This window comes from Calonectris borealis, chromosome 16 (genome assembly GCF_964195595.1).
Source record: "Calonectris borealis chromosome 16, bCalBor7.hap1.2, whole genome shotgun sequence".
Taxonomy (NCBI): Eukaryota; Metazoa; Chordata; class Aves; order Procellariiformes; family Procellariidae; genus Calonectris; species Calonectris borealis.
In genome coordinates, this window is record NC_134327.1 from 9,648,233 (window position 1) to 9,674,832 (window position 26,600).

The 26,600-nt window shown below is 39.3% G+C and overlaps 2 protein-coding genes and 1 long non-coding RNA gene across 5 annotated transcripts in view; 2 read left to right on the forward strand and 1 right to left on the reverse strand.

Annotated features, from left to right (window-relative positions):
• SMIM10L3 (small integral membrane protein 10 like 3) lies at positions 1–15,981 on the forward strand. 3 transcript variants are annotated; one of them, XR_012676110.1, is made up of 3 exons: positions 1–395; positions 1,121–1,272; positions 1,998–8,645. XR_012676110.1 is itself a non-coding variant. In XM_075165192.1 (2 exons), exons 1-2 carry the CDS (start codon positions 210–212, stop codon positions 14,973–14,975), a joined length of 279 nt encoding a protein of 92 aa, XP_075021293.1. In that variant the 5' UTR covers positions 1–209; the 3' UTR covers positions 14,976–15,981. The 3 variants fall into 3 exon arrangements, 2 of the variants coding, with proteins under 2 accessions (XP_075021293.1, XP_075021294.1); XM_075165192.1 differs by lacking the exons at positions 1,121–1,272; positions 1,998–8,645 and adding an exon at positions 14,883–15,981; XM_075165193.1 differs by lacking the exon at positions 1,121–1,272 and having other exon boundaries at positions 7–395.
• On the reverse strand, positions 8,960–23,968 carry LOC142089126 (uncharacterized). The gene is made up of 4 exons (XR_012676111.1): positions 23,720–23,968; positions 23,047–23,144; positions 14,841–14,920; positions 8,960–13,932 (listed from the first exon to the last, which is right to left on the reverse strand). It is a non-coding gene; the product is annotated as an uncharacterized LOC142089126 (long non-coding RNA).
• Positions 23,969–24,055: 87 nt separating this feature from the next.
• CYTH3 (cytohesin 3) overlaps positions 24,056–26,600 on the forward strand; it is a 53,023-nt gene continuing 50,478 nt past the window's right edge. Inside the window, exon 1 of the mRNA XM_075165198.1 lies at positions 24,056–24,249. Coding sequence (XP_075021299.1) covers positions 24,219–24,249 — 31 coding nt within the window. The 5' untranslated portion in view covers positions 24,056–24,218. The remainder of the gene's footprint in view (positions 24,250–26,600) is intronic.

A 26,600-nucleotide genomic window follows, 5' to 3' on the forward strand; every position in this document is an offset into this window, starting at 1 on the left:
CGCAAGGGGGAGAGGCGAGGGGGGCGGTCTCGCGCGTCAGCGCGCTGCGGCAGCCCAGCGCGAGCCGCCCCGACGTACGGCGTCAGGCGTACGCACGGCCGCACGTCGCCGGCGGAGGGCGCCTCCCCGCTGGCGACACCCAGCGCCGGGCGCGGGGAGGGGGCGGCTGCGCGGCCCGGGCGGCGCGGCGGGGCCGCGGGCGGGGGTATATGGCGGCGGGTGTGTCCGCCCTGGCTGCCAGGCTCTCCCAGTCGGCCGCGGCCAGGTCCTACGGGGTGTTCTGCAAGGGGCTGACCAGGACCCTCCTCATCTTCTTCGATCTGGCCTGGAAGCTCCGCATCAACTTCCCCTACCTCTACATCGTCGCCTCCATGATGCTCAACGTGCGGCTGCAGGTGGGCGGCGGCGGCCCGGGGGGGGCTGGCGGGGCCCGAGGCGGGGCTCGTGGCCCGGGTCTCAGCCCGCTGTGGGCGCGAGGGGTCTGACCGCCCGTTCCCGGAGGCGGCTCGGCAGCCGCTATCGCTTGCCCTGGGTAACGGTAAGCGCCGTCGGACGCGTCCCCTGCCCTGGGGCGGGGGGAGGCCGCTGCGCTCCCTTGTGTGTCACCACGGGAAATGTCGCTTGGATCCCGCCCGGGTGCGGCCAGCTCTGGAGGCTCGCCTTTGCTGGGTTCAGGTGCAAGGACCCCGTTATACCGCCTGCTCTGGGTGTTGGCAGCAAACGTGCCGCTTCCTCGTCTCAAGTTTATTCGTGCTACTAAGCCGTAGTTAACTTACAGACAATAAATTGTCAATATGTGCATTTTGATAGTACATTCCTGACACCCAGTAAGGAGCTAATAAAATAATTTCTTCCATCAGTTTGTTTTTTTTTTTTTTAAAGTCAAGAACAATTGTAGCAGGGAAAATGTAGCGGTAGTTTTAAATAATAATGTCATTACATGAAAATGAGAGTTCAAATTTAATTTGCATCTCTGACTTGAGCCTGTTTCTACAAAACATGGAACTCCCTAGAACAGCTTTGACCTAAACACATTAGGAGCTCTCACTTTTTGTAGGGTTGAAGTTTCATTGGTTTTGTGATGAAATGAAAGCTTTACTTTTAACTTAACTGGCAACAGAAGCAGGCTATGGACTATCACAACAAACATCTGCTCCAGGCAAAGATTGGACACTTTCTCCTCATAAACATAGCTGTAATGAAAGTTTTGACATCTGGCTAGTGGCCAAGTGCTGAAAGACGAGGCTGGTTGCAGTTTGTGACTTGTAAAAGGTAAGCTGAAAGGGGAAGAGGTCAAAATGTGGTGTCTCATCTTTTTATTTTTGGGACTCGTCCTACAGTTCTGAAGCTTGAAATTGAGCCACACTGCCAGGAGTTGTACACGTAGCTTAGTAACCTTGGTGCCTAAAAATGCCTTGCCTTTGCTTGTTATCTGTGTTGGCACATAATAGTTCTCTTGTAACAACATCAGCTTGTCGTTTGACTACAATATAACTAATACCCTCTAACCCTGCTGGTGCAGCCAGTCTGACCAGCTCCCTTTGGGAAGCTGTGCATGGTACATTGTTGATTTCCAGTGTTGTGTGTCTGATTTCAGCATGCACCTCTGTTTACAAGAGAATTACTTTAATGTTAAGTCTCTAATCAGTTACAGTCTGCATTTCTATTCGTTAAGGAAAATGGTACTGTTACGCAGCGAATCTCTCTAGCTGCTCATTTGCTGACTCACTTTGATGCCTGTTACCAAAAGAGAGTTTGTAGCAGGTTAAACTGAAACTACAGAAGAAAGTTTATATTTGGGTATACTTCCTACCCCTTTGGCTGTGCTCAAGCAGCCTGGAGGGAGACTTGTCTCTTTGGACTACTGTTAACTTTTTGCAGTTGCGTTATTCTTTTTCTTTATGTTAAAGATTTTTGTTTTTCCTTATTTTTCTATGTACTGGGCACCAAGGAACTGGGATATTAGTGTAATAACTTTCTGCATTCTTTCTCTTTAGGTCCATATTGAGATCCACTGACTTGTGACTTGGTGTGCTGCTTGCACTGTATGCTGCAACTACAGTCAATCACACTCTTCTTCAAATTCAGCCTGTCGTGAAACAGCAAAGCTATGCTCCTCTTCTCTAGAACTATGAAGAAAGAAGATTTAAACCAGAAACGAGTATGTGACAGTGGCCCAGATCATCACAAGGCAGCAGCTCACCTGACACACATACATTCCGTGTATCAAAATCATAGTAGCAGTTTACAAAAATTATTTTATTTTAACACTAGGAATTGTTTTCTCTTTAATACTATACCTCTGCCTTCTATTGGCAAGGAAATGCTGCTGAGTTTGAGTGAATCAGCAGGGAGGAACTCAAGTGCAGCTGCTCCTTGGAAGGATTCATTTCATCTGCATTTTTCTTCTGGGAAAGACAGTCTTGATAGGGTTTCTCACTGCATTAATAGTATTTCAGTAATGGGCTGGCTGGAGAAAGCTTGCAGTTTTGCTGGAGACTTTAGCTCATGCTGTCCAGGAGACAACTTTGTATGTTTTGCACACTTCTGGCTGGGAAATTTGCGGTATAATAAAACCCTGCAGTTTCTGGAATTAGACATGAGCAGCAGCAAAGAGAATGAATTGCAGCTTGCATTTCTTAAAGAGTTGGAGCTTGGTGGACTTCCTGATCTCTATTCTATTCCAGTTGCCTCACTGAACGAATATGCTATGGGACTCTCAAACAACCAGAAACCATGTTTTTTTCTTTGTTATTTAGACCTTGTATCTTCAGAGCAAACACTTGGATACAAGCAAATGCTTTTGAATATACAATATGTGACTAATAATTTTCACATCATACAGCTAGTAATTTCTGTGCTAGCTTTTGCACTAGCAGGTCTCTGGTATGCAGTAGTGAAGGTAAAAAAGTACTAAGATTTTAATAATTACTATTTTTAACATTAATAGAAACTTAATTGACTAAATAACAGAGACAAGGTTACAGTTCAGGTTTTAGTGGGAAGTAGACAGCTAAAGTGAAAATTATAATTGTGTAATTGCTAGTAAAACTGTCTGTTGGAATAATAAGGACTTTTTTTGTAAGGAATATCTGCATCGGAGTGGAAAGAACTTCTTAACCTCAAAACTCTTCGGAACTGCTGCAGGTCTGCCATTAACATTAAACTAGAACCCGATTTGATTGTTTAGCACAGAACCTTTGTTTTCTTTAGGGTTTGTATTAGCGGAGTGTCCTGGCTATTATTTACAACCATTTCCAATGAAATTGTTTCTTTTAGAGTTGAATTCCTGCTCTGAATCTAACAGTAACTAATGTATCAATTCTTAAAACACTTTGAATTGGAAAGCTGTTGGGAGGGTGGTTTTCAATACAGCATAATTCTCAGCGGTGTTCCTTTTCAAGGATGGTACGGCTCTAATTTAAACAATATCTCATGAGCTTTATTGCGCTATAGTAGACACTATAAACATTTTTCTAAAATAATGTTTTCTTTCCTTGAAAAAGTGATTGTTATCACTGAAGTACAGTAATACTGGGCCTGTTGACTTTGGCTTTGGGACAGACTTTTGACAACGGGATTTGGCAAAGAATGGAGCAAGAATGTTGGAATCAATAGAGCTGCCTGTGAATAAGAATTTGCAGGAATAGGTTCCCATGGGCACTTAGATGGAGAAACTCATTGTGCAATAGATCAAAGTTTGAACTCAGTGTCCAAAATTCTCAAAAAGGGAGTCGGTGTAGGTGGGCTTAATGTGCTGTAGGGGCTTACCTAAAGGAGAAAGTATTGATATGCTGAGTTAGGATGCATTTTCAGCTCACCCTTCACTCTGAGTTAAAAGTGAGGGCTTAATGCAGAGTAAAGTCACGCTAGTGATTCACACACCAAGTATCCTTTTTGCTAGCTAGCTTACTTCATTTTGGAAAGAGAATAAGTGATGTTGCATTTAGTTTGAACTGAATTCACCTGGAAAGCCAGCAGAATTTCTAATGTGGTGTTTATTTGGGTGTTAGCAAACTTGTGTAGAGAAGTCCTTGATTATGAACATGAGATGCTGGTTATCAGCGTTATGGGGAGAAATGTTGGAATTTTTTAACCTTATTTGAGTGCTGAAAGAAAGATATACTACTTTTTATGTTAAATGATACGTTGTGTTTTTATTATCCCCATTGGTTGGCTAATTCTTCTGGATGTTAGAAGAGATAAAACACCATTTACTTTAATTTAGAAAATAACTTTTTCCTTGGTATGTACTTTTATCAATTGTTTAACTTCTAGACTTTTGACCACATGATTTCTTGTCACAAAATTACCAGAAACCTCAAAATAATAATGCATTACATATTGTAAATAATTATTTTGACAGCAACAGTTTCCTCTTAGTCAAGCCATTCATACTATTCACTCCCATCTCCACTACTGCAATTTATCACCCTTGCAGTAGTATTAACACGAGTGTTTGTGGATCAAGATTGCTGAAGCGATGTGGATCTGAAACCCCAAAACACCAGAAACAAAAGACACTTCTCCAAAAGTCTGTGGCTTATTTGAGTTCTGGTGTTAAGCTGTTGTCTGCATACAGCTTGACCCAAAAAACACTTGGCAGAGCTGAGGGTGGAGGAATGAAGGTGGGGAGGGGTTGGAGCCTGTTTAAGCCAGCTCTTGATTGCTAAAGAAAACATTGTGCAACTGCATCTTAATCTCTATAACTAGCTGTATAGGTAAAGAAATACTCTTTTCCTGTATGGTGAGCTGCTTTTTTTTTTTCCCCAAGTTGCACATAAACACAACCCTGCATCCACAACTGAGTGCTTGATTTTCCTATACAAAGAATCGATCGGCACAGTTGTACCTGTAGTTGTTACTTGAGACCTCCTCTGTTCGGCTGAACTGTTTGGCCTGGAAGATTCTCTACTCTGCTGTACATCATTTGGGAACCACATATTTAGGGAACCTTAGTTCATAGTTATATACAACAAAAACTTGTAGGTGGTATTGTTAGGATAATAGGCAAGAGGAGTAGCTAAAGGCATAAAAGCATTAATCCAGTTTTTAACGCACCTATTCTTCATGGTGATTTTAAAGGGGGGGGGGGAAGAGGGGGAGGAATGAAACATGAGAGAAACCACTTGTAAATTAGAATTTAAATGTGTGTACAGTGGGATGCCAAGGATTGCCTCTTTATTGATGACAAGCCTATGCAGGAGGGGATCTTGGAATGTTGAATCATGTTATCTATCACAGTCCAGCACATACAGTCCTGTTTTAGGCAAAATTTGCTTTGAGTGAGTGGCCTTTAATTACTTATTACAGGATCACTTTAAATACAGATACAATACAGCTAAGCGAACTGATGGATTTTTTTGTGTATTGTATGTATATTGAACATAAGATATAAAGAATATGTCTTGAGTGGATTTAATCCATTTTAAGATAGTTTATGTACTTTGCCTTGGATTTTATTGCTTAAAACCTGAAAGGTAACTTAACTTGAACATTCCTTCTGAAATTCAAATAAAGGATAGTTTAAGGATAGTTTAAAATCTCACGTAATGTACTGCACTTTAAGCTTGGGGAGGCCATAAATTGAAAGCGCTCTTCTTGCACTAATAGAACTGTTTCACTGGCAGCGACAACGCTCAAATGGCTTTTACTGTCTGGGGGAGAACAGTGAACCAGAAGGATAGCAATCCTTTGAAACAATATATAAATCAAACACTATATGGTTTAGGCCACTGTTCTCTTCCTACAAATGTTTTGATATTAACTCATCTCAAAAGATGGAAGGTGTCTCAGCTAAGAACCAGTTTGAATGGAGTTTCGTGGCTTCTGTAAGTCAGATGTGGAAACTGCTTTTCTGAGTAAATGTGCTGTTAGGGCTGAGACGGATGATTATTATACTACAGAAGAATACTATTTTCAGTAGGGGTAAGGGACCTTTATACTGAACCAGGAGTTGCCTTCTTATTTCCAGTTCCTCTCTCATCGTGCTATTCTGTTGGTGTTGGAAAGAGGTATTTCTAAGCAAAATGTCAGGGTTCTACTAAACAACTCATGGTTTCTAAAATTCCATTGATCAGTGTCCAGATCCTTCCTGCACTACATAGCAAAGAGTTCTATTTCTGCCATTAGAAAACAAATTAAGTAAGAAAATATTCAATATTTAGAGAATTGCCTCGTAGTTTCCCATAAATGTACACTTGAGTGGAAATTTACTATATAGTGTACTTCTTTGAAAAAGAAAATATACTTTTAAATGTGTGTGCACAGAGCTCTGCATGTAGATAAAAAGTGTTTTATCACAGTATGATGTTGGAATGCTTATGCAAATGCTTATTTACTTTCTGACATTACAATGCAAAATGCAGTAGAGATGGTGGTGTACTTCTCAGTGTGATATTAGCTAGTGCAGTCTTAGAAATCATCCGTGTGCATCATCATCATCATGCACCATGAGACAGTTTTATCTGTAGACATTTTTTAGCCTTTTGCTTTTTCAGTGTTGGGTTGTTGTTTTTTTTTTTTTGTTTTCATTTGGGGTTTGGTGTTTTGTTGTTTGGTTTTTTTTGGTGGTTTTTTTGTTGTTTTTTTTAAGGATTGTAAAGACTGCACTTTCTTAAATTTTGCCAAAGTTTGCTTTCTTTCTCCTTTTCTCCTCCCTTGCCCCTCCTTATAGGTATACACACTTTTAACTTTTGGAAGAAGCAAGCCTGTACGTACTCTCCTACTATATCATCTTGTTGTTCCTTCTGTTTTTATGGCCTGGTCTTACCTATATTTTCCTTCTCTTCACTTCCCATCATTTCTCAGCATAAGTATATGCTGTTATTCTGTTCCATTTCAGAAACACTCCCCTGTAATTAATTATGCATAACAAATTGACAGAAACCCTGTAGAGATGTAAGCATTCATAGTCTGTCATTAGGGTGTATGACAAATGGTATATCTGACAGAGCAATAGGTAGTCAATGTGACATATTTCTGTTTTTTTCCCCCTTCAAAACAGCTGCTTTGATTAAAATCTAATATTTAATTCAAATTTGTAGTAACCTCTGTCAGCTGAAAATTGCAGCTAGAATTTGGGGGTTATCAAATACATTGAGGTCAAAACTTAAGAAACAGTTATGCTAGCTTCAATACTCTTCAATTTTTAAGTCATTAGTATAACTTTCTGAAAAATTCACATGAATGTACTTTGAAACCTTTTTTTCTAAGTGCATAGAATAAGATGCATTCTGATACTTGTCTCTGTATGCACAGTCAATAACTGGGGGAGGGGAAAAACCCTTTTTAGGATTTTTTTTTAAATATTTGTGATGAATCCTGTTTTGATATCTCAAACTACAAAGCCTCTAATCCTCAAGGAAGAGCTGCATTCGATAGAACTTTCAAATAAAAGTGAATATGAAAAATATGAAAATACTAATATTTATGATCAGCTCACATACTTAAATACAAGGACATAGATATCTATCTGCTGACGCATGAAAACAAGAATATGGAAGTGCTAGAATGATGCTATCCTTTACCACCCTGCACTAAGTAAATCCTATTGGTGTGTACTTTGAAATTAATCCTGTATTGCATTCCAAAATCTCAATTATCTTAGTCTTTTTGGAATTGATGATATAAGATGATGGTTATTTAATTGTTAATGATGAAATCAATTTAAAAGCTGAAACATTTTAGAAAATGGCCTGAGGGAATTCCAGAAAGAAAATCTGCCTTGAAAAGATCCAGTTTATTTCTGTGATCTCAATATGTTTATAGTCTGTTTTGCAAATCTCTTTTCTTTCTTCTTTGTGGAAGATCTGTATAAACCTGATAGCAAAAATGGTTAAAACACAAACTTGTAAAAGTATCAGTGTTCTTTAATTTTCTGGTTGTAGTCAATTTTACCTATTATCAAGTATAAAAAAACCCTATATGTAATTTAAGCTTTTGTTCTTAAAAGTAGGTAAACCTAATGCTTAGTGCCTGATTCATCACTTGTTGATGTGTTCCATGAACTTTCTTGAAAATGGGTTCTGCTACCTGCTGGTGACAAACACTAATTTTAAATGCTGACACTTAGGAGACTTCCTGTGAACTGTGATGTTATCCATGCAGAATAATTTTAGTCTATGGCCTTGGTCTTTGGCTCTAATTTTTTTTTTTATTGCAATGTGGGAGATGGAGAAGGCTGGCACAAACCATTTTTGTTTGTTCTAGAGAAAGATGTTTACAACTTTGTATGTATTTTAGAAATTTATTGTAACACTTTTTAACTTGTGAGAGGAGTTTCCATAGTAAACTTGAAACCTGTTGTCCTAATGAGGTGAATACAGACTTTTGAATAATACAGAGTGCTGTCTAAGCTTCCAGAAGCTGTTGATTGTGATGCTGCTCGCTTACACCACAGGAGGGAGTTAAACATCAGTCTTTTTAAATATTTTCAGTTACAGCATCATTTTTTCTTAGTGCATTTCAGTTTATAAATATGCTGACTATGACTTGTCTTATGGATTGTCAGTGCAAATGATTAATGTACAAAATCAATACACAGCAGTAATGTATTGTAACTGTTTACAATTGAACTCTGAATACCAATTGATGGGTTTTATCAAGCTATTTAAAAACAGAAATAAAAATCTTTTTAAAAATGATCTTTTGTCTGTGCTCAACAAAAGAACTAGTTTTGGTGCTCCTCATTCCAATTTTTCACTGTATAAATTGTACAGAAGTACTTAAAGAGATCATGTTTCTTACTATAAAGTCAGACAGTGAGTGGCTTTTTCAAAGATACAATTTGAGAGATGTGTGTTTACTGAATACCAAACAAATTTAAAACCTGTGTGAGAATAAAAGGGCTAAATGCCTTATGCTTGGCCTTGGAAATTTGGTATCTGAGCTCGAGGCTAGCTTAATCATGTTACCCACCAATATTCATTCATAGGCGTTCTTTTTACACACTTTTTTTTTTTAGTGATACGCCTTAACAAACCAGTTACATTCAATGTAATTCCAAGGTATTTCCTAACTAACTAGCTCTAAACTTGCAACATAGTTTCATTTTAGAAGGGGAAAGCAAACCTTGCTAAATATGCAGAATGGCCACAGCAACTCTCTTGCGTAAGTCAGGATAACATTGCTGGATGTTTCTCTTCAGGGTTAAAATTGCCTTACTATTAACAGATAGTCAGACCTCTTGTTTTTGCTGAATAAAATATTCACATTAAAGGAGTGGAATAAACATGTATCCTCTGCTGAATGTTGAGCATTAAAAAACATTAAAAAAACCCCCAAAACCCAGAAATCCCTCGCTTTTCAGATCTCTCTTCTGAAAGTTGCTATCAGATGACTTTTTGATTCTAGACTCAAAGACATAATTAACTTACAGTTTTTGTTTGGTCTCAGGGTCCCTTGATGCCACAAGTGATATATTTTGAGGAAGTATATTATTATGTGCTGTATTTATTCTGAAAAGAAATGGTATTGACAACCCTGAAGAAAAGGCTGATACTTTGAGTACAAACTAACGTGTACTATTTTTCTTAAATGAATGCTGAGAGCATCTTTTCCCTCAAAACATGCATTTGAACAGAAAAAAAAGAAGGGGGGGGGGAGTAAAACGAATGTAATCGTCTAATAAGGTCTGTGAAGATTTGGCATGTGGTTAGACATCCACAATTAAGAAAGTGCTATCAATGCTCTCTCTGCACTTCATTGTAGATTCCTCATTGCTTCTGGAATTCGCATGGTAGATACTGAAGTAATAGTTTCTAACCTCTTTGGCTGCCCACGATGTTCCAGCCACCTCACTGTGACAGTGATGTGATCTAGCCTTAATTACTCATGTTGTCATCAGTTTCAGATGGTTTATCAGTAGTTTTATTTATATAAATGGGCATGATACTGCAGTACGTGGGGAACTTCAAGGAACTCAGCATACTTTTACAAATGAACTCAGGAATAGACATGCTACCACGTGCATATCCAAATCTCTTCCTATTAGGATCTGAAGTGTTTTGAAGTCAGATTCAAATTGGTGGCCTATGACTTTGTGGTAGTCTATCTTTGTTCATCTCATACTATAGAATTCTATGAGAGCAGCTCATCTGTACAGGAGCCCAAATTTCCTCTGTGTAAATCTGAGATTGCCAGAGGAACCTTTGAGCAATTTAGACCCATCACAGCATTTACCTCTTCAGTATGTTTCTTGGCTCTTGCCTTTTCTGGCAGGTATGATAGCAGCTTAAAATTAAAAAAAACCCCAAAACCTCAAACCAAACACAAATACCAAAGATTCTGCTGAAGATACTCACATTTCTTAAGGAGATGATTTTTTAAAGGCAGAGAGAGTGCTTTACCTTCCACTAAAAAAGAAAATATTGGATGGGGTCTTGTTATCAAGAACTGCGGTGTGCTTGTAAAAAGCACCTTATAAGTCTCTTGAGCCTTAGGAAGCACTATGTCTATTTGTTACCACAAATATTTTCTAGACATATAAAAATATTCCTTTATTTATCTTTAACCCCATAGTTCAAAGAAAGAAAAAAAAAAACCAAACACATTTTGGAATCCTTTCAAGTATTATGCATTGTTAAAAGTATCCCCAAGGGCAAAGGACCAAAACCAACACAGAAGTCAAATGCTCACCTCTTGCTCATTCAACAAAAAGCCAACAGCAATGACAAGCAGGATGTTTTTGATGCTCTTTTTTTTGGGGCTAGCGGCTGGAGCCCTTAATCACTTTAGCTGGAAGCAATTCACAAATAACCCTTCTGAGCTCAGTAATCCTGTCTTGCTTCACGTAATAAAAAAACCTCTTCTACAGCAGAGATTCCTAAATCGCCTCTCAGATCTTAGCCTTGCATTCCAAGTATTGCACACTGACTGCAAGCATGTATGACCTGCTCCAGAGTTAGAATAGTTACAACATTTCCGATTTCTGGTCTTTGCTCCCCTCCTTCGATATAAAAGCATTTAAGATTAAAAAAAACAAAAAATATTTTTATGATACTGTATAGCACCTTTCCAAGGGTTTGCTTGCTTCAGGTATCTGTCATTTTAGGCCGGGTTTGTAGATGTTGAATTTTCTATCATCAGGCTGAAAATCAGAGATTACCACAAAAACTAGATTTACTTGTCAAGACAGACTGAAAATGTAAACCTTTTTCAAAGTTGGACAGCCTTCTTTTATCTTCTGTTCCCTCTAGCTGCTTTCTGAGTGAGAACATCTGTACAGACTATGGCAGGTTTCAAGTCCTTCATTTTGATATATGGTGTGTTCCCAACAATCTGTTGGTTAAAATAAAAGCTGTCTGGTCTGTGTTGTCACTGTTAAACACCATTTTCAGAGCTCTTCCTCACATTTTCTTTCTGGTTTATAATCATTCATTTGCAGTTGATAACTGTATCTGCTGATTTCTTTCTATTTAGCTAACTACTTACTTGCCAATGCCAGTAAGCTAGAAGTCTGTAGAGATTTTCATCACTGGATGTTTTGTTATGGTCAGTTCATCAAGCTTCTTCGCTACTTGCTCAATGTACGGTTAATTCTAACATATTTTCATAAAGTATCCATAAGGCATTGTAGCTGTTCCTGAATGGATTATTTAGCAGTTTCTCTTTCCTCACATAGGAAGTGTTTTTTCTGAAGGCCCCTATTGAAACAGCATTGTCCAATGGTTTGATTCCATTTTGTATATTGCTATTGTTACTATAGTTACCATAAAAGAATGATTTTATCAGTGAATACCTCTGGTAAATCTTTGTTACTCACATGTGCTTGTTAAATCCAGCAGCTGATCTGCCTGGGAGGGAACTGCACTTCTGCCTCCTAGTAGATATTCTAGCTGTGATAAAGACATACACAAGATGACTCTTCTCAACCTAACATACAAAACATGAGAGGTAAAGAATAAATTCAGAGGAAAAAAAAAAGACCAACCAAGAAAAAAAAAAGTGCTTTGAATATATTCTTGGTTTAATTTTGATAAGTCATTTTGCCAGAACCATGGGATGAGAAGATGTGAATTACAACTTGAGACAAGAGGCAACATAAGTATGATCTGATTTTCCTTTATAGCAGGAACTCTGTCAAATAGATCAGATCTCACGAAGGAGGTGGGGTTAAATAAGGACTGGAAATGGGCTCAGAGGAAATAAAAAAGCCAAGTATTTTACATCTGTTTTATGGAAAAGGAGAATTACAGTTTTACTACTTTTTCCCCAGAGTTATTTCTGTTGTCCTTCCAGAGCTACATACACGTTACGATAATACAGAACTAGAAAATGAAGTAGTCCATTAAAAAAGTGGAGAAAGCAAGCAAGGTTTTGTTTTTTTTTTTTTTGCATTTCAGAAGGTGTAATAAATAAGAAAAGAAATCTGATAGTAGGATTTATCTGTTTAAGTAACTTAAAGTGGTTTTAGTAGGACAAATCACAGCTTCAATCCTGTAATCCAATCACACAAGATCAGTATTGATGTCTAGCCTTGTTGACTTAATCAGAGCTCTGTAAACACAAGGATCTCCCTATGTGAACCAAACTACAAGGTCTGGACTTGTGTGTTTTATGGGAATAACCTTAAATTTAGGCCAGGTTAAAAGTCCAGGCCTACTGACAGTAGAGTCAATGTGAATCTTCCCAGCAATTCAAATGGGAGACAATACCATGTTCCTGAAGTGCTTTGAAATTCTTTGCATACTTTCCAAATATTATACTCCTTGTAGAAAAACAATCTTAAAATATAAGTGTGTTATTTTGAAACAAAGAGTCAGCATTTACCAGCTGAGAACTATAAAAATAAAACACACAATGTCCAAAGTTACAGCATATTGGATGGTCTTCTAAAACAGAGAAAACTCCTAGGAGTTCCAGTTTATAAAATGGTATAATTTGCTACTTTATTTGAATGACTAAATTGATAACAGCTTTTGCTAAGAATTTTTACATAGCTTTAGTCACTATTGTTTTTTCATCTTAGATATTCTCACATGAACTGCACAAAGTCATTGTTAACAAGGTTATTACAGCTTTTTATGCAAAGTAAGTGTAACTTTTTTCTGTTTTTTTTTTCCCTGGAGTATTAAATTTTTTTTTTTTTGCTTCTCGACTACACATTGTTCACCTGTGATATGCTGGCCCTTGCATTACTTTGTTTAAATTCAGCTGCTTGATGTTGCTGCTGCAGTTAAAGAAATAGAAGTTTAATATTTTTATCTACTATTAATGATCAAGAAAATATATTGGACTATTTTCTTGAAATGAGTGAGTTAATGAAGTCACATCAAATTGCTTTAATTAGAAAGTCCTTACAAGAAGGGTTAGAAGAAACGGGTATGAAAAAATATTTTCAGAGCTCTTTTTCTTTCAGAGTTTAAATGACAGCAAATTCTGCTTTCAAATTAATCCGACATTGTTATGTTGTAATAATTTCTTGTTATTGTAAGGAAGAATCCAGTCAGTTTCTCCCAGTTATTCTAAAGGGTGTTGTGACTGACACACACATCAGCAGAGTAGTAATAGAGTGTCCCCTTGCAATTTCCACTTATGACAGAAGACACCCCAACTAACAGTAACTTCAATAATTCAGGGAGACTTTTACATTACATTTTTTTTAATGTGCTGTTTTACCAGTGGCTTTATTAAAGTACTACTATAGAAGTGTTAAACAATTGCTGATTGTTAGCAGAAGGGGAGGAGAAATTATTTTAATCAGGCAGACTCCAAACTCAGAGGTGGAATCTGCATCTAAACTTTTGCTAATGGCCTCTGTAAGGAAATCAAAAAAGAGTTCCCGTTATTCAACCAATTATTGAACGTGAGTGGTCATGCCTCTGTTCAAAACTGGACTGAAACGAATGTGGTATATCCACACCAGCTTCGTGGCAGCCTTCAGGGAGTCTTTTGCTCATCATGCTCCCAGCATACCTCTAATCTTGTGATCTAGAGATAAAAGACCATTTCATTAACATAAAATATGAAATTGAAGTTTTCTGACTGCATGTATATAGCCATACACAAATATTTACATATAAACATACACACGCATGAATATCTTTGCTTGTTTAGCTCAAGAATAAATTTCCGCTTAAGTGCTTTCCATAAATGATAAAAAGTCCTGTAGCAAAGAATGGAAACACAACCCTAAGTGCTACATTAAGCATGGTAAAAGCATACCTTTCTTTTCTGTTGTATTATTATGGAATTAATATGGATCTTCCAAAATCCCAGTCTGATAAAGATACTGCTTTACTTGTTCCTATTGCCTGTGGTCAGCATTCTGGAATAACATCTTTAATCGATTAGCAGTTGAGATTTCTGAGAAGACTGCTTTATCTGCATTTATCTGTCATTACTTGCAGTTTCATAATCTAATAAACCCAATATTATCTCCTTTCTAAAAGTTTCAAGACAGCGTTTCATTATCTTAGCTGAAGGATATGAAGAAGAATTTATCTCTTTTTAACTCATATCTGTGTATCTCAGCTTTACTAAAACAGAATGAAACATAACATTTATAGAAAGGAGAGCTTTGTGCAAATTATGCAGAAAGTCCAGACCATTTCAGGAAAGAGCAGCAGTTAGAAAAAGAACTGCCAGGCTACTGTTCTTCATAAAGAGTAAATCTGGAAATTCCGTAAAAGCAACCAGGACACCGAAGATTCAAATATAAGAATTGCCTAAAAATACTTCATGGAATGATTTAATCTATGAAGGAGATAACCATTCTTGTCAACAAGTTAAAAAAGGTTTTCACTGTGAGAGAATGAGACATTATTTAAGAACATAAATAGTACTCAGATAACAGTTTATTTATCTTGCAAATGTGATGAAGATGTTGAAAAAAATACCTGTTTGTTTTAATTGTAGTTATCTGCCATCTTGTTTTTCAGGTTTGGAGTCTTCCATACATCCTGAGTTCTGGAAAAGCCTCACAGATAGAAATGAAGAGCAAGGGCATGATTTTGCTAGTCATGAGAATTTAGCTGTGCTCATTATCCATCTTCTACAGAAATGGTTTCTCTTCTAGCAGGAATACCAGAATGCACGCCTTACAAGGCCAGAGAGGAGAAAACATCCTTGCAGGAAAGAATTCGTTTGTTCTCAGCTGGTACAATAACTGAACTAAATACCCTAGATTCTCATGCTTTTGAAGTGTTCTCAATCAACAGCAGATTTCAAACACTTTTATGTGAAAAGTCTTTCAGGTATAAATGTACTGTTATTTCCTAAAGCTTTTGATTTTTCCCCACAAACATATAAGAAAATGGAGAAGATATTCTGTTTAAAAAAATACTCTATCCAGTGTGAAAATCTTGAGCAGTACACATTTACTTGAGTAGCTTTATGGATTAAAGTTGTGCAGTAGATATTTTAAATATGTGAATCATTTTTCTATAAAACATGCTTTAATAGTTCTGCTATTTTGAAAGCAAAATATTTGCTTTCAAAATGTATCTCCACCATCTTTGTTTAATTTTGGATATTTGGAAATTTTCTACATCCTGCTGAATGGCACACCTGATACAGACATCCTTAGAGGACAGCTTGCATCTGTACAACTGAGATTTCTGGTATTTGAAAATATAATGAAGCTTTTAAAGATAAACATAAAATAAGGAAACAAAAAATGTTTAAATGAATTACTTTATAGGACATTAGTTTTTCAAATATGTCTATTGTATTTTGTACACTAAGTCAATTTTTTTTTTACATTACATTGCTTGTTTTATCTAAAGCATGGCAATTTGCCAACCTTAGCTTTTACTGATAAATTCTGCTATACAAAGCAAAAGTTTTTATATCTGAGGCCACTTCCCTCTGCTATTGTATCATCTTCCTGGTTTTGTCTGTTTTCAATAAATGCCTTTGGATTTTCACATCTTTTATATGCATGTATACACAAATCCTTTCCTCTGTATTAAAACTGATAGTTGCAAGTTGGTAAGGATAAAAAAGGCAAACTGTTGACTTCAATTTCATTGCACTAATATACTAATATGGATGCTTTTATATTACACTATTAAAAGATGTTAACATATTGATATTAAAAGTATTTCCTGAATTTGGGAGTGGGTGGGGAGGCAGGGATTGATGTTTCATAACAAGGTTTTAAAATGGAAATAATCTTTGGGTACAGCTATATTTGAGTACTACAGATTGACACATGGAGGCTGGATTCTCACAGTGAAAATGCATTATTTTAAAGCATCTCAAATTTAAGCATATTGACATTTAAAATCTAAAAAGAAATTATGGTGGAGGCCAAACATCTCTCCTTTATCTGTCCCAAGAGGTTAAGTATTTCTGCCTGAAGAGAAAAATCTAGAAAACTCAGCAGTAAGGAGAAGCCACACAGATCCCTGCATACACAGTGGAACCCAAAGAAACTTGGGGGAAAGGAGAACTGAATTAGGGGTGGTCAGGGGAGAGGAAGGAGATCGGAGGAAAAAAGTTAAAGTTGCAATGCAGCAAACTGGAGAAAAGCTTTTGGAACTTACAAGAAAGAGAAGCTGTCCCTGATGTCACTGCCCATTTTAGCAGCCTGTTGTGAATTCCTCTTTCCCACAAAAAAACTGTTACTAAGGATGTAAGCTGCAAATCATCATGTACTAATCTTTTTATGAAGCTGTTTTTGTTGTTGTTCTGTAGACCTATTGTTCTTTTACAATTATATTAATAGACTAAAAATAACAAGGGCAGTTCTATCAGACTTAAATTACAATTTTGTTTCTTTGATTATTTTATACTGTGCTGATTGAGATCACAGAAATCCTTTTCTGACCACAGAGGTATAAGGTACCAAATTCATCCTCCATGTAACTGCACTGAGGTAAACGGAGTTACATAAGGAATTAATTTGACTCGTCTCCTCCATTTCCTTGGAAAAATTCTTTCTTTTAGTGCTTGCCAAGTTTTAACTTTGACTCTCCCTTGCTTAACATCTTCTTGTACTTAAAGACCGTTTTTCTTTCTTTAAGACTACAAAGAGAAATACAGCAGGAGAAAGACAATTAAGGTGAAGATCTGCTTTTTAAATGGAAAGTACACTTCTTATGGTAAGAAAATACCAAAACCTTGGTATAGAAGTGTATGGGATTATTCTTACATCCATGAGGATATGAAAGGAATAAAATAGTATGTATAGCAAAGAGAAGGAAAGGACTTAAGTGATGTTTTTCTGCCTCAGACCCCGTGTGTTTCTTTCTAACTGCAGCAGTTGGAATAAATAGGGACCTTTCTTGGTTAGAGACAGTAAGAATTTAAAATATTACACATCATCTTTTAACAAAGAATCACCTCCAATTTGAACCTGGACTCAACAGGAGCTATGTATTAAAAAATAACCTACAAGAGAAGCTGAAGGCATACTCTTACCAGTATACAACTGCAATTTCGTGACACAATACATTTAGTTTTTGGATGGCAACATGGCACAAAATTCTTTGTACAAATTCAACCCACCCATACAAAGTTATTTAAAACACAAAACCCTCACAAAACAAGCAGTGGAGAGTGGTTATACTCCTGATGATTTTACGTTAGAGTTGGTATCATTTGTCTTCCCACTGCTGGTATAAAGCCAGGATAAAGCTTGGTCTAAACACTGTAACTCATAGCTGGCTAATCTTGACAGGAATGCAATTACATGCTCGTATTTGATCTTGATCAATTTACTACCATTAGATGATCTAGCATTGTGTAGATCAGACATTAACAAGCATGTAAGTCTGACTATAGGCACAGTTTGAGAAGGGCTGAGTATGAGGGATCAGAAAGTGAAATTGATGGAGAGTCTGTGGTTCAGAACAAGGTTAGAATTACGCAGGGGTATTGTCCCCACTGACAAAATAACTATCCAGCAACCTGCCTTCCTTCTTTTCACACCATCTGCGTGTCACAGTCTACCAATGCTGCAATTGTGCCAATGCAACTGTTTGTGGGACCAGAGTGTGAACTTAATCAATGGAATAATTCTGGTTAAAAATTATTATTTTAGACAGAACTTTTAATATCTGGATTGAGTGATCTGATTTACAGCATGGCTTCGCAAACAGTTGCACGAACAGCTAAGAGGGCACTAAAAGTCACAATCATTAGTTGCCAGTTCCTGCTCCTGTCTAAATTTATGGTTCCATATTTATTAAATCCAGATTTGTGCACTGCTGACTAGCCAGCAGCAAGATTTGAGCCAGCTCACGTGGAGATATGCAATTGCATTTCAGACGCTCACTGGTGAATCAACAAGAGCACCTGGTCTAACCCTTCTAACACTGTATGTCATGAGCGAGTCCAGCTTGTCACTTGGCTGCCATATGTACGGTGGGATGCCAGCCCCGCTACACTGTGGAGGTGTTTAAGAACACTTCTCTGGGTGGGGAGGAGGAAGGAACTGTGGGGGCCTCCCCTGTTTTCAGCACTATTACAATAAATCCCTCAACTGCTGCCGTTTGCATGCAGCTAGAGCAGGACTCATGTATGGTTTGCAGCCCAGCAACAGCTCCCAGTGTAGGATGAATTAGGAATTTCAAATTCCCAAGCCTTGGTGAGACTGGAGAGTGGCATGCAATAATACATTTAACCATCCCAAGCTGGAGTTAGCCAGCAGAGGTGAATTCACAGACTGTGGCTACTTCTCAGGCTGGGAACAGGGTCTGGCCTTAATCAGTGCACTCTCCTTTGGAGAATTACAGGTCTTTCATTTTCCTGAGATAGAAAAACCCTCTCAAGCTTCATGCAAAATTCCACTCATGGTCTGTTTCAGCCCATGTCCTTTGAATCCAAGTCCTCTTTTTCTGTTATTTTAGACACAGCTTTCATGCTAGAAAGCATCCTGTTTGTGTCTAGTATTATGAATAATTAATACAGGTAGAACAAGTTCTAATGCATAAGCATTACAGAATTGGTGGACCTCCACAATTTTTAATGCATTTGGTCTTCCTCAGTGGGACATTCTGGTGTTCTTCACTCAATGACTCACCAGTGGCCCTATCAGTGCTACACAATGGAAACAAGCACTGACTTCCAAAACCAGTAATATTTGATGCTAGGAGTAGATTAAGCTCATTTAGAAGTCTTCAAAAAAACCAACCACCTCAAAACATGTCAAGGATTGAAATTTGAAATAAGCTGCAAATAAAATTCAGGATATGATTTAAAAGTTCATCTGGAGAAAAACCCATGCAAAATTCTTAGAAGAGAGGCATCTTTAACTTTGGCTTTTTTGACTATTTTAAGGGAACAAGCTTCCTATCCATTCATAAAAGATGTTTGACTTGCTAAGCTTCAGCTTTGATGTTCCCCAAAGCAATATGAAATACTTGCATATAAAATTTTCTTGGACTAAACGAAAGGTGCAAGCACTTTTGAAATCGTTAAGAGAACCAGCAAACAGGATTTTCTATAAATGTATTTTTCCAGCTGAGACAAATACGATATGTGTGACGGCATAAACATTTCAAGAAACAATACATGGCTAAAACCCGTCTGCCAGACAGAGGAAGTAAAAAAATTTGCCTTAGGGGTTTAAGAATACCAGATTATTCAAGTACTGATAAATAAAAAAAAATAGGAAAAAAAAGACATGATGATGGACTAAGACCTTCCTGCCTGGAAACTATTAGGCAAAACAAATAAAAATTGTTTGATCGTCTAGATTTGAAACAAAAGTATTCCCTAATACAATGGCTGAGTATCAATGACAGTGATTCTGACTATCCACAAGATATTGTCTTAGGAAATGCAATGCTTGCACCATTTTTCTAAAAATGTGAGCATCTAAGTGAGCAAGCAGTAAAATCAACCAAATAATTCTAGTTTACAAAATGTTGCACATCATCTGTATTCTTTAAGATGTATCTATATTCTTTGAGATATATATATATTTTTTAAGATATATCTATAATCTTTGAGAATGTATTCTTAAGACTGTACAGATGTTTTTGTCTTTAAGATTAACTGTTCTCCTTAAGGGTAAATATGAAATCCTTCTTACCAAATCTAACAGAAGTCACAATAAGCCAGACTTGCAAATTAGCAATGTCTTGACTGTATGCATGAAATGGGAATACCTGCATGCAGGATGACTACCTCCTTAAATAAGATTTTAAAGATTCTTTCTTCCTTCCAACAGTGAGGTGCATTATTCCATCACCCTGTGTCTGATACTGACCTCTAGTCTGAAGGCACAACGGCAGTTACTTTATTTCTTTCTGCATTGAGAAAATTCAGAATTGTATTTCTTGTCTTTGAATACAATGTTACTACCTACTTTCCAATTACTAGCCATGTAATGAACATCTTCATGGCTCATGCTTTTGATTAGAAATAAAAAGTTTATGAAATCTATCATCATAAAATGGAATTTTACATCACTGAAACATTTACACTACTGAAAGAGGAAACTTACCAAAGTAAGATTATTTCTTTCTACAAGTAAACTGAAGATGAATAATGAAGATGTTTTTTCAGAATTTCCATTAACCAATAAAAAGCAATCCAGAAATAGGGTATCCACTTTTGCTGAGGAAAGGATGTGATAACTAACAGGGCTCTCCTACTCCTGAATTCTTTGACTATTAAAAAAAAAGAGGGGGAAGGAGTAAAGAGTAATTTTCATTTTCGTTCACTACTGCTTGGAATCTGGTTCAAATTGAAATCCACAGAAATGGCTTAAAATTTAATGATTAAATTTAATGATTAAAATTAATATGATGTAAGGGATTCAGTTGTCTTCACTGACTTGCTGTGTAGGGACAAATGTCATAACGGATGTGCTCCTGACCCCTTAAAATGAAAAATGACATGCTAAATTACTAATTAGTGGAAACTGAATCAAAACAGATACTAAACTATCCAAAGAGAAAAAAAAAACATGAAGTGTATTACCTGAAAATTCAGCAAATAACCATATTTATCATTGAGGAATCAACCCTGCTAACATCAGTTTTTGGAGAAAGCCCAATTTTCCCCTAAAAATAATTTCAACAGACCAGCTATTAGACTATTGTTTACATGAACGACAGACTATGAAGTTCTTCCAACACAGAAGGTTAGACTTGTAGATATAAAACTGGCAAAACATACTTGTGGTAAAAATAGAGCTGTGACTACAGAAGGGACTGCAAGAAAGAAAAAAAAAAGATCAAGCAATCTTTGGAAAACTGTTGACTGAAACCTTTATTAATATGGAGATAAAAATAAAATTAATACGTATTTCAAAACAGAACAGTGATCAAAGTTCCAGAAAACAAAGTGGATGCGAGAGAATTATTCATATGAGTAGGAAATAGTTTATAGGAGTGTATCCTAAAATTTGCTGAGATTGTAACCTGTCTTGCTACCTGGCATCTTTGTTGGTAAGGAACTACCCAGTATTTAATGATAGTGGGATTGTTACTGTTGAATTACTGGTAGAACTACTATAGCTACGATGTAGAACTATGATGGTAATTCTATAGTTGATTTTGTACATTCTCAAAAAATCTATTCCTGACCTAGTTAGGTTTATAGCCAGGCATGAGACTTATTTTATACACAGGAAAATGAGACAAGGTTTGATATTAGAAGTTTCTGTCACACATCTCACCTGAAGATTAAACAGCTTTGTCCAGTAAGCACCTTGTACGCAGAACTAACAGTTTTATGCCTAGAACACTTTATGCAGGCCCATGCAAAAGTAAGTCTATTTATAATATACACAATACATACGAAAATTTCAAGTTTTAAGGAATATCTTCCATCATTTCAGAGACAGCCTTAAAGAAGACACTATAATTTCAATACTCTTTTGTACTATGTATCATTAATAAGTCATCCTACTAAAACGGGACTGGAAAGAACAGATTTTTCCTTGAGAGGGTATTGAATGACATATATTTCAAAGTTACAATAGAGTAAGCTACATAGTCAATAATGAAAAATACTGAAAATTTAACTGTTTGCTCAAGTTAATAATGAAGTTATAATAAAGAACATTTTGCTTATCTCACAAGTTTGGAATTGTCTGATTTCACCATGAAGTTTATGTGAAATATCCCAACTGATCACTTATAACTAGGACAGACTTTTTTTCATATCTTGCTTGCATCACAAAATCATTTAAATCTTTGCTATTAATTTGGAGAATTTTAAAACCTAGTATTGCTTGCATGAAGTCAACAGGAATTTTGCACTGAATTGGTGGGAGGAGGACTGTTCTCCATGGCTCACTCTTCTCTGCTATTAGAATTAGTGATTGGGCTATCTTTTATTTTGCACTAGAATTTTCCTTACAGTAAAAGTGTATTAAGTTATACTGAAATATAGGAAGGAAGGAAAAAAATGATACTGACAAACAAAAGCAACAAAAGAAAGGAATATCTTTTATATAAAGGTGTAAAACAACACAGATTAAATGAAAGCAAACAATGTGTGATCAACTATAAAATTAGATATTTTCTCATGAACCAGTTTCCCCTCTATGTAAATTAACAGTTTGCTCAGTATGCAAAATTATTCAAAGCCCACTGTCAGTTCATCTGCATTCAGACTAACTTTAAAACCATCCTGTAATTGCACTTTATAGACACATTTCAAAATAAATCTCTTACCGAGTTAATGCTTCTGTTTTATGTAATCATATCCTTTTATACACTAACTTACTAAACTTATAACAATGGTTAATTTAAAATATGAAATAGCATAGTATTTTAAAGGTTTGTGACGTTTATGATTTCTAGATGAGGTAAAACGCTTTATCACCAGAGCAGCTGTCAGAGCTAAACCTCAGCTCTCAGGAAAATGGGCTGTAATAACCACCTATTAGCAGCGGTGTCAAGAGGTGAGCGCTCCTGACACAGCTTCCTAGACGCTGTGTGCTCTGTCCCATGCCAGCCTACAAGAGGAAAATGAAAACCCCGATATTTTCCTGTTGGCTGACCCTTTCCTCCCACAGCTTCCTATCTGAATAAAATTTTGACACCAAAGGTTTTAAAAAAATAAAGAGGGGTGGTGCCCGAGAGGGAAGGAAGGAAGGAAGGAAGGAAGAGTGGTCTGTGCCAGCACACTTCTGCTTACCTTTACAGACTTTGGAGGCTGCTGATATCCCGACTCCTGTGGTATCTCACTGAAGATCTTTACTGAGGACTTAAGAAATCCCACAGATACTTTGACTCCTAGGGCAGTAAGTAGGCAAATCCTCTGTTACCAACACAGACAACACACACCAACGCAAAACCCTGTGCCGCATATAGGGAACAGTCCGTTTATACACAAAGCTCTTCATGACCCCTGTGGCAGGGAAAGCACCCAGCACCCTCCAGCGCCGGACGGGACCCAAGAACAAGGAGCAAGCAAGAATCAGCAGAAAACAGGCAGAAACATCATATGCCCCAGGCTCCTTTTCAGAGGCTTCACCCCACCTCGTCCCGCTTCACGATGCGGCTTCAAGGCCAGCTCGGCCCACGCCTTGCTGTCACCTCCCGCGCTTTTCCCTCCCTTTAGACCCCTCCACAAGAGTCAGCGGCTCTGCAGACGTTTTCTGGCCACCGCAGCCCCCAAGAGACAACGCCAACCGACATGAAACCCAACTGACTCCCCTCGGCTCCCCTCAGCCCCTCCCGCCATCGCTCTCAGGCTGCTCCCCAGCGGGTGCACGCAGGCCAGGCTCCTCCCGCTCCCCCACTGCCGCCCTCGCCCCCTTCCCGCCGCGGCCACCCCCCGCCCGCCTTAGCAGCCCCTGACAACCCACGGGGAAGCCGTTTTAGGGGCCTCAACGCTGCCATGCCGCGCCGTGCGAAACCTGCCGGGGAGGGAACACCGAGAGGGAGAGGCGGGAATGCAGGAGGGAGGCTCCCCGCTCGGGGCCCGCTCTGCCGCAGGGCACGGCCGGGGAGCGGCCGCCCCCTGAGGGGAGGAGGCAGCACGGCGGTGGCCGGCGACCCTGTGGCGGCGGGGGTGGCGGCGCAGGGCCGGCCGGGCCTGCCTTCCCCCCTCCGCCCCTCCGCGGGTCACATGAGAGGGGCGGGCGGCTGGGCCGAGGCGGCGGCTGCCGCCGGGGCTGAGGCAGGGCTGGGCGGAGAGGGACGGGGCAGAGGAGGGCGGCGGCAGAGCGCGGCGGCGGCGAAGGAGAAGGAGGAGAAGCGGCCGCGAGGCGCCGAGCGCCGCGGAGGGGGCGCCGAGCGAGTGGAGCGAGCCCCGGGCCTCCCTCAGCCGCGGCCGTTGCGGAGCACCCTGCCTGCGGCCCCAACATGGACGAAGAGGGCGGCGGAGGTGGCGGCGGTGAGTATCGGGGCTTGTGCGGGGGCGGCGGGGGGGGACGCGGCTGCTCACCTGGCCGCCGCCGGCGTGAGGAAGGCGCGCTCGCGGCTGGGGCGCCCCGCTCCCGGAGGGGGGGGGGCGCGGCTCGCCCGCCTCTGAGGCCGTGACATTTGCTGCCGCCGCGGCCCCTCCGCGCCGCGCCTTTCCCCTCCGGGCGGAGCTGCCCGCCGGTGCTGTGCCCCTGTCCTGCCCGGCGTCCCCCTGGGCGCTGAGGGGCCAGCCCGAGCGGAGCGACTGTAAGAGCGAGTACTGAGCAGCTCCCGGGCGGGCGGGAGCGGGGGCGCGTCGCGGCGGGGGCTGGCCCTTTCGCCGGCGGCCACAATGGGGGTTCTGTGCCCCGCGGCGGGCGCCCCCGCGCCCGGGAAGGGTCAGGCGGGCGGGGGTGAGGCGGGTTTGCGCCGGCTCGGCGGGGCTCGGGCACAAACGTGGGCGGCGGGGCAGCGCACGGCAGGCGGCGGGTCCCCGTCCCCCCGCCGCGGTGACAGCCCCGCGACATCGCTGCGCTCCCTGCGTGCAGCTGCTCGTCTGCTGGGGAGAGGGGAAGGGGAAAAAAAGAAAAAAGTATGTGTCTTGCAGTGTACGAGCAGTGAAAAGAGTAAGTAAGGTCTGCGAGGGCTCTGTTTGTGTGTGTCATCTTAATGGAGGCTCGGTGATAATCACGGGGTGGTTCATCCAGTTTAAACAAGGTGAACTGTCTCTAAAGGCAGCGGCGTTAATGTTGCCAGATACTACTTTTAGAAAATCCGGACTCGCATCCTGGGGGAGCTTTTATTTTTATTTTTTATCTTTTGGAGACCGGCTGGCGCACCGTCCCAGTTTAAGGCACTGCAGACTGGCAACACGCTTCCCTCCTTTAATTTATAATGTGCGTGTGTAAAGCTGCTGCCTGAAATAACCAGTTCTTGTGTATCATCAGCGATAATGGTGGCTGCGGTGGAGTAGATCCTGCCTTGGGGCAGAGGGATTTACTGAATGGACTGCCCTATATTCTCTGTGTCTGTGACTCTCTGTGTCGGTGGTGGTGGTACAGAATGAAGTGATGAGGATATCTCCTAAATAAAATGCTAAACAGACTGCCTTTGAATGCATTGGCTTGTTTCTAAATAGGTAAAGTAAGGGCTAAACCTTGTATGATTAATAGTTGCTCGGTGCTTGCTAATTCTAAATATAATTACCTAGAACTCGGAAATCAAGTGGGTGTGGTGTTTGTTTTGACAACTTGAAAAAAAAAAGCTATGATGAATCAGAAAAATAATTCTTCAAGCAGTTGTCTGGAAATGCGGCCATTTCTCAGCAGGCACTTCTCCTTATCACTTCGTCAGTGATAAACTTAGCTTTAAAAAAAAAATCTGAAAAAGGAAAACAAAAGACAAAACAAGCCAGTCCTGAAAAGTTATTATTCAAAACAGTTGAACACTGTAATTGTAAAGAGCAGAAAGCTCATTCAACTCAAAATATGTTATTTTCACAGTATTATGGACTTGCATCTGTAGTTAAGGGACATGAACATGCTTGTCATTGGCACTAACCCTGTGTAATGTAGTCCTTAATGACATTCAAGATGTAAACTAGAAAGTGGAGGTATTGCTGAATCAATCTTTCATAAGGTGTTAAGCATTTCAAAGTTAGATTTTCATGGGAGGAAGAATACTCAGGACCTTGGGAAGAGATGGTCTATATTTAGCTAAAGGCTGGTTCTATAGGTGAAGTCAGCATGCAAGTGAAACTATTCTTTTATTTATAACTTCATATCACGTTAATAAACATGTTTCTTTTTTGGGTCAAATTACAGTATACTTTATGTTCCTCCTTACTTGGCTTTGTTGTAAAACAATTGTAGACTAATGAGACTGGAAATTTTTTTGCAATCAGTGTATTTGGCGTTTTACACTGGCTTCTTGTGAGTATTGCACTTTTTTCTTGAATAGACATCCAGTCTGGCTTTTTCTAATGGACTGCTGTCAGTTTGGAACACCAGGATTAGTTGGGTCATTTCCAGCTAATGAAGAGGTATTTTGAATTGAAAGTAATTTTTTTTCTTTTTTTTTTAACAATAGAAAGCATGTGGAAAGTGTGGATTTGACAGCCAATTTTAAAATCCTTTGGTGCCACTGAGTAGTGAGACTTGTGGGGTACCAAGGGAATCTGACCAGGGCAGTCCAGTGTTTTGAACCTCTCTGGGACATTTGCAATCCTCAAAAAATTGACATTTTTGAGTGGGAAACTCATAGAGATAAGCATATCGCTGTACACAGGTACTTTTGGAAGTTATTTGAGGACTGCACAGAATCACCCTAATTAGAGACTTGAAC